This window comes from Argentina anserina, chromosome 7 (assembly GCF_933775445.1).
Source record: "Argentina anserina chromosome 7, drPotAnse1.1, whole genome shotgun sequence".
NCBI lineage: Eukaryota > Viridiplantae > Streptophyta > Magnoliopsida > Rosales > Rosaceae > Argentina > Argentina anserina.
Genome location: NC_065878.1, coordinates 22,009,279 through 22,017,858, shown reverse-complemented (window position 1 = coordinate 22,017,858; position 8,580 = coordinate 22,009,279). Strand labels below are relative to the sequence as shown.

The following is an 8,580-nucleotide window of genomic DNA, read 5'->3' as shown; positions in this document are numbered from 1 at the left end:
GTGATACAATTGAATGATTATTAAGCTTATTTTCAATTTATATTAGAGTATCGTTGAAAAAAGTTTTGTAGACAAATTCAAGTCCCACCCGATTTAAATTCATGGATCCGCCACTGCACGTTACTCCTAAATTCAAAATGAGAATGGTGATTTTGTTGCGTGACCTAGTTTTGTTTCCAGTTCTTTAAGTTCACTTTGTTTGCTTTTATCACATTGCATGATCGATTAGTTTCGCGCGCATAATACCAGTTAAGTCCATATCTACACGTCATTACATGTAGAGAGATAGTGTCGTATATGAAAGCCAAGCTTTCAAAACAGTAGAACGATAAACTAGGGTTTCAAAGATACTAGTGCTCGATCAGAACTTATTGTTGGTGGAGGTCTTGTATGTGATATTGATTCTTTTAATTAACCATTTGTTTGTACTTTACAAGCAGAACAATCCTAGCTTTCATGTCACACTGACATATGGATCGAGTAAAAACATGCAAGTATTAGAGAGTTCGAACCTTCCAATATAGCACTATTGGGGGTTTCATAATCGTATAGATGGAACACTAATTTGTCATAGTTTGCATGAGTTTTGTGAGTTTGTCACATGTATGTTCAATTAGGTGTCCGGCCATAAAATCAATCAGGGAGATCGCTTTCATTCAATTAAAGGCTTCTTGGTGCTTTTGTTTCATAGTCGACCGGATATGAGCAACTGGAGCCTGGAGGTGGGAATGCAACTATATGTTGGGTGTGGATAGTATATCTAGGTCCACCACCACCTATGCTTGTTGTTGCATGTGTGGCCACCGGTGGCGTGGGCAAGCGGCGGCCCTGCCTCCCTTTTTCCCAGCCATAGTTTTCAAAACCTCGATCTGTACTACTTCGTTTTGTCATCTTTACGTCGTCTACAGCTCTAATGAAGCTCCCATTGGCCCTCTTTCCCATCTCGATCGGGTAGGAACGTACCAACATATTGTCAAACTGCTTCCTCATGTTAAAAAATAGAACATATTCCTCATTGAAATGGACTGTTATAATCCGGAAGACTTTATACAGGCATGAAAATGGAGATGAAAGTGGAGTCATGGGGGTTGTGGGAAAGAAGATAACTAGAGCTGTTGCCCCCGTCGGGACGTTTATGATGAATGAATGGTGAATTGAGGGCTATAATCTCTATAACTTGAGTCTTATACCCCACGCCTGACTATTTGACTATTTCTACAGATTTTTTCCGAATATGGAATTTAGTTTCCATTCCTAAGATAGTAATATTGAATGTGCGTGGTTGACCATTCACCACCATATATAAGTTAGATTTTCTTTTGTATTGGGTTCATGGATCTATAACTTCAACAGATCTACCTTAGGCATCAGAAATGCGTAGTTCTGCTGATCATTGTTTAGTACTCAAGTGGCTCTTTGTTGTCTTTAGCATTGTTGCCACTCATTAGTGTTCTTCTCCAATAATCAAGTGTCCAAGTTCATTTAGCAAAAAAGATGAGTTTGATCAAAGCTCTACGCTTCCATAAAGTCTGTGGGCTTCCCATCACAAACCTACAATAATGGGAGGGTCGAGGCCCATTTTTCGTCCCATCAGTAACTGTTTTATGAAACAGACCCAATTTGATAGTTGTATGCCCTCTACACTATAAGCAAGAATTTCATCCTACGTAATAAGTATTGTTTTGAGCATAAAAACATATAATTATACACCTTCATACATGATGAACTCATGAAGATTATATGTATCTCAATATTAATTACGAAATTTTATTGGAAAGAACAAAAATGTTACGGATCAAGGACGGTTCAACAAATCAAGGATATATGAAATGTTTAACATGGACGAACACTTCCTTTGCTTTGGAGGGTTCAACATCTTGCGCTCCATGATAACCTCCTTCAGTGAACTGACTCACCACTATCACCCCCTTTCCTTCCAACATCTTCACCAGCTCAATCTGACGATCGACCAGCGGGTCTCCATCGGATCCGGTCACTAAAACTCTCCAACCAAGTTCTTTCACTCGATCAAAGCCATTCGAATCGCCACCTGCCATTGGATTGCAATACTTGTGATCACGGTCAGCTCCAATAGGCAATGACAAGTCCCACATGAGGTCGCAGACACTAGGCGCCAAAACAGGATCGTTCACTAGCCTTGACTCCGAGCTGGTCCTTCGAATACCGCCGAAGAAAGGTTGGATCAGTATCAGCCCTCTTATCTTCAAGGGGTGGAGGAGGTCATCGCCGTCAGCTGCGACACGCAGTCCTGCATTGTAGGCTATGTTAGCCCCAGCGCTGGATCCCATTAGGAAACACTTGGAGAGGTCCGCGTAGTTCCTCAACCAATCATCTTGGCTGTTTTTGATGCACTGAAGGGCCTCCGTTGCATCATCATACGCCGCCGGCAGCCGGTGCTCAGGAGCCAACCTGTACTCGACGGATGCAATGATCACAGGGACGTCGGTTGCAAAGTTGGCACAGAAATTATGGAAAATGGTGGAGGCTGCACTCAGTAATACGAAACCTCCACCATGGTAGAAAACGACGAGAGGAAGCTTATTAGTTGGCGGTGAGGTTTGGTCCAGTATATGGTGGGGAAGGAACAGTCGAAGATAGGTGTTGTTTGATTGGTTGATGGTGATGTCTTTGGATAGAACCGGAGTGCGAAGCTTCGGATCAGATGAGGGCGGCGCGTCTGGAAAGTTAAACAAGCGCGTGATGCTGCCGTCAGGATTGCAAGCTATCTGTAGGCGCTGGTAAGGATCAACGCCGGAGTTGGGTTCTGTAGGCGCTGCTGCCCTTTCATTTGACATTGTTGAATGTTTCCAAGCTTTGAGATTGATTGGATTTAAATTTTATATAACATGTTACCTATATGGGCGTCCATATTATATAGTGGTCTCCTCAGCTCATTAAACTTTTTCCAAATAATAAACAATCTCAAGTTGATGATAATTAGCAGAATTGAAATCACTAACTTAGCTTAACAGCCACTCTAATGTCCTGTTGATCACATAATATATAGTCCCCCATTGAAAGTCAGACCAATCTACCATACTCCTCCAATATTAGTAATTTAGATATTAACAGTTAACACATGTTCTAGACTTCTAGTCACCCCAAAAATTAATCTTTATTGATAGTTGTAGCATCGTCAATACCATGAGACGAGATTGTAAACGCATGAATCCAACATTCATTCAGATCTTATTATTATTATTATTGACCTCGCCCTTGCTAATAGTTCAAGAATCCTTGCTTTAGATGAAGTCATGACCTTAGTTGATATATACTAAATAACATGTTCTAGTCACCCTCTATAATAAATCCTAGTTGATAAATGTAGCACAGTACGTCAATAATATCATGAGACGATATTGCTGCTATTGCAGGCGCAAGAACCCCCTGCATTCATTCAAATCTGCTTATTACTATTATGATCATAATTAAAATTAATCATCTTAATTGACCCAGCCCTTGATAATTAGTTCTAGATCGATGAAGTCATGAACTTAGTTGATATATACAATTAATAAAAAATATAAAAAGGTATCTTACTTTCAAAGTTGTGATGCTTGATAATCTTCATCATTTGAAGTAGGCAAATATTATTGTCTAAGAAAAAGAAAACTTGTGACGCATATGCTTCGGTATAATTTCATTAATTTGTCATCGGGTTTTTTTTTCCATCAAAATTAATATGCCCTACCAATACAAACATCATTGTAGAGATGGCAGCATCCTCATTTTCTTCCAAGACATACATATTTCCAAGGCCCCAAGCTTTACTTCTAGTTGGATAGGCACGACTCGTTCACATGCACGAAATTTTCAACACGCCAAATAAACCCGGAGCTTTAGACGGGTCGCGTATTTCCACACCCTTCTCCTCTACTATTTTCGCCAACCCCATCTCCATAACAAGCGAGAACCAAAATCCTGCGTACAATCCACGGCCCAAATAGATTCCCAAATATCATCTCTATTACCTACCGTTGGATTGCAATATTCATGATCATGGTCAGCGCCAACAGGCAACGCCAAGTTCCAGGCTGCCTCGCTTGACCGTAGTGGCAAAATTCGATCATGCTCCATCTTCAGATCCGACTCGGTCCTTTCGGATCCACCAAAAAAGGATGGTGCAATACCAGACCTTTGATCTTCAAAGGCACAAGCTGATCACTAACTTTACAAGCAAGGAGCCCGGCATGGTAAGCTAGGTTTCCACCAAAACTAGTACCCATTAAAAAACAGCTTGAGAAATCTGCAAATTCACTTACCCACTCTTTCTCTGTGGTTTTGATCCAGTACAAGACATCTATGGCGTCCTCGTAGGCTGCAGGGAAGCGGTGTTCGGGGGTGAGACGGTACTCAACGGAGACAACAAGAGCTCGGAGTTCCATAGCCATGTTGGAACAAAACACATGGAAAACTGCTGAGGTCGATTAGGGGCGGAACTTTGTTCAAGCCCAAGGGGTCCGGACCCATTGGTTCTAACAAGTTCCCAATACTATACTGATATAGTGATAAAAAACTTTATAAGAATGATATATTATATCATTTATATGTATGATTAGTTGATTACCATTGACATGATTATTATCTATACTCTTATCATTCAAACTTTAGTTGTTAACTAAAACAAAAAAAATTCTATTTTAACCATGAAATATTAAAAAACAACACTGAGAAAATTGATGTGGATAAAATAATCAAATTACAAAACAACATATAATAAAAAAAAATTTAGATAACTATCACTCATATGTTTAGTAACTACCTAAATAGCATGGACACGGATACAAGTATCCGTATTGGACACGATTCGATACGTGGATACATTAAATGAAATTGTTTTTGGATACGGACACGTGGTGAACACGTTAATTAAATATTATTTTAATTATATATACCTAATTAGAAAAAGATATGGAAAATAAGTTACATACTTTCTTAAATTAAAACACCATATATCAACCCAGATTTCCTAATTATATATACCAAATTAGGAAATTATGTGTAAGATAATACTTTGGTAGTATGGTTAAGTTATAATGGGGAAAATCAATATTAAATGAGGTTGGAAACATGAGCACGTGACTCGTTTGTCAAAGATTTTGATCCTTCTGCCGCCTCTACACCCAAATTCTTATTCTTTGTTAGAATTGATGAAAACTTCTTCATTTTCTTATCTACCTCTTTACCATCAACACCCATACCCAATCTACCTGTTCTCTATGACCACTGCAAGGGCATCACTCTGCCTGTTATTAAGTTTTCTATCAAACCAAGGTTCATGGATTGAAGTTAGATTCACTATACCGACAACAGATGTTGTCGATTTTGGATCACATTCATGGGATGAAGTCAAAGTTCGATCTGGATCCACCTAGCCAACCTCCCTCTCCACCATCGCCCCCGCCAATCCACCAAAGCAAAAGTCCCCTCCAAATTCTCCTTCAACTCCACCATCTTTGTCAACCCTCTCGCCCTCACTCTCCTCGACCCAAAAAATAACACTGAGCTCCGCTGCGCCTCAATCGTTTGGTTCTGTAGAGAAGGAAAAGAAGAGAGAGAACGTGTCCTAGTTATTTGCGTGTCCATTACGTAGTTTGCATGTCTGATCCGTGTCTAAAAACGAATTCGCGTGTCGGATGTGTCCGTGCATATCTTTGTCTGTGCCCGTGTCGGACAAGCGATACACATGTTGGGTGGCGTGTTCGTGCTTCTTAGGTAACTACCCATCCATATCTCCAGTAACTAACTATGTGAACAAATCTTATCTCTACCATTTGCAATAAGGTACTTGCATTAATCCCTATTTATTTATAAAACTTTTAAACATTTTGTAAAATAAATTTACCCCACACTCATCGGGTGTGTCACATCCCGGGACCGTTTTCAGGACTAGCTTGAACAACGTAAATGGAAAGGAGTTAACAATATACAAACAAACAACCCATTTTAAAATTTACGGAAGGTGGTATGAGACTTAAGGATACAAAAAAAATAGAACTTAAGTCTAAGAAAATAAGGATGCAACCCAACAAATAATTAAGAGAAAACAGAGATCGAATAAGATAATTATACCATCGAACAAATAAATAACTCCTCGGAGGTGAACTCGATCAATGAACCACAAACATTGAGCAAGAAAGGCCAAGTGCTACCACATCTTAAACTCCTAACTTCAACTTCTCAAAATTAGATAAGGTACCTAAAAATGTAAGGGTGAGCACTCGTCCTCGTTAACCCGGAAAGAGCCAAACTCAACCCAAACAAGTTTGAAAACTAAAAAAGGCGGTAATACTCATATATGTAAAACATATTTAGAGTGCTCAAGTAAAACAATAAGAGATAGAAATTAAGATGATATTTTATTTTTGGGCAAAAACTCATATGCAAATGATAACACCAAAACAAAAGGAATATTTTGATAATAATAATCAACGGAATTTTTCCGATGAATTGGTGACCGAACCTAACCACTAGGAGGTGAACTAATCACCTCTTAAGTCGAGGCTAACTGCCCTTATTATTAAAATAACAATCAGAAAGCGAGAGTGTCAATTCTACAATACCCTAAAATTCATAATAGCGTGCAAGATATATCTCAAAGAGATAACAAAGTAACATGGCACTGCCCCTCTGGAGATTTCACAGTTTCGACACCGAGGGGTCCTAGACCAGTATCCCAAAACCCCATCACTTTAGATCTACTCACTCACAAAACAAATATGTTTTCAATAAATATGTCTAGCCTTAGTAAAACAATAAATATTATGTAAATCTTAAGGCATAGACTAAAATGGGGATATAGGCATAAAACACAAGAAATGTAAACAAATAGAGCATTACACAATTAGAAATCACTGACCCGGAAGAGAGTGGCTCCCCTTACCTAACATAGCAGTGTCGAAGTCCATGTCTCGTCCTTCGATCCTTGTGCTCTAAGCGATGAAGTCCTAAATTTCGTGTGATAAAAGGTTAGTCGTTTAAACAACTCGAATACGAAAATGTGACGATTATCATGGTCAAATTGTCCTTCTCCTTTTCTCCTAGTTTGACCAGGAGAAGTAAAAGGTTGACTAGGAATTTGACCAAGTCGACCAAGTTGACCATAGTCGATCAAAACCCGAGAAACTCAATAATCGTCGAATTTGATGTCCGTGTGATATTAAAAAAACTATAAGAATTTAGATAGTATTTGATATCACAACATGGGCTATTATTACATTTCCGACACAATTTCTAAGTTAATAAGTTCTTGATTTCTGAACCGGGCGGAAATCAGAACTAACGTTTGATCGTACATGACGTTACGTTATTTTTTGCCATATTTTAAAGTTAGGTTTTACCAAAATTAACTCAAGGTTAAAAGTAAAACAACAAATGTAATTTATAAAACCGTAAAAAGGGTATTTAGGTAAAACGGTAAACAATAAAAAGATAATTTTCTACTAAGAGCAAAAGGGTTAAAATGATCTTTTTACTAACTCATGGTGGCCAGAAACACAATCGGAGGTATAAGGTGAAAATTTGGGGATTTTACTTTTACAAATTAACCTTTTCACTTTTTACTATTCGTGTGATCTAACATCGAAGTGTCAAACTACTAACTCGACATTTCGGAAAAATGTCAGAGACGTTGAGTCCCAAGTGTCGGAAAGTTACAGGGTGTTACATGGTGTGTGTTCATTCTAGTTCTATATGATTGGATTCAGAAAAAGGAAAAATTACCATAGATGTTGGGTAATTGATAGACTACTATTGTCATAAATTAATGAATTTTTATTTCTTTGTGATTAGTGACATTGAATAAACTTTTAGTAAACTTTCTGATGAAAATAATACAAAAAAAAACATTTGACATATTGCTAAGTAGAATAAAATCAATCTAATTTACCACCTTTAAATTCAGACGTCAATAAATAAAAATCTTGGTTCCACCACTAGCTGAGGTTGCGCTGCAATAGAAACCCACCACCGTGGTAGTAAAACATGAGAGGGAGTTTGGTTTTTGAGCCAAGGACATTCCGGGGGAGGAAGAGCCGGACCATGGTTTGGGTCGCAGGGTTTACAGGGATGTCTTTGGAGAGTACAAGTTAGAGTCCGCTTCGGTGCTTGGAAATTTTATGTGGCGCGTGCATGTTTCATCTGTATTAGAGCTGATGTTGGGTTTCAATTGCTCAGTTTTTGACATGGTTCAAATTGTTTTGGTTGAAGGTAATACTGTAATAGAGACGGCTCAATATTCTTAGTTTTATACATTGTCTTTCTTCTTTGTATCCTTCTTATATCGAATTTTACTTCATTGATTGAGAAGATGAAGTAGGTCACATTTCAAAACAGGATCTTTCGACTTGGTATCATGTCCAAACAGAGATGTACAAGGACATTTAGGGCAGAAATATGCATTGCGGAACTACTTAGAACTATTTAGCATTAAAATTTATGCTTATATATATAGTATTATTTAGCCGGGGAGTTAATTTAATTGCTAAAGCTTCATGTTACCAATGTTATTCGACTACCAATGCAAGACAAGCAAATAGCTACATATACTACTAGTGGTCC

The 8,580-nt window shown here is 38.3% G+C and overlaps 2 protein-coding genes across 2 annotated transcripts; both read right to left on the bottom strand.

The window, feature by feature from the left end:
• Nucleotides 1–1,743: 1,743 nt before the first annotated feature.
• Nucleotides 1,744–2,844, bottom strand: LOC126804142 (carboxylesterase 1-like). Its single transcript, XM_050531919.1, has one exon. It carries the CDS (start codon nucleotides 2,814–2,816, stop codon nucleotides 1,815–1,817), a length of 1,002 nt encoding a protein of 333 aa, XP_050387876.1. The 5' UTR covers nucleotides 2,817–2,844; the 3' UTR covers nucleotides 1,744–1,814.
• Nucleotides 2,845–3,620: 776 nt separating this feature from the next.
• LOC126803826 (carboxylesterase 1-like) lies at nucleotides 3,621–8,102 on the bottom strand (the record flags this gene model as incomplete). Its single annotated transcript, XM_050531555.1, has 3 exons — nucleotides 3,621–4,185; nucleotides 4,284–4,438; nucleotides 7,961–8,102. Coding segments are annotated over 3 exons (300 nt in total), but the record flags the coding sequence as incomplete, so codon positions are not given.
• Nucleotides 8,103–8,580: the final 478 nt, after the last annotated feature.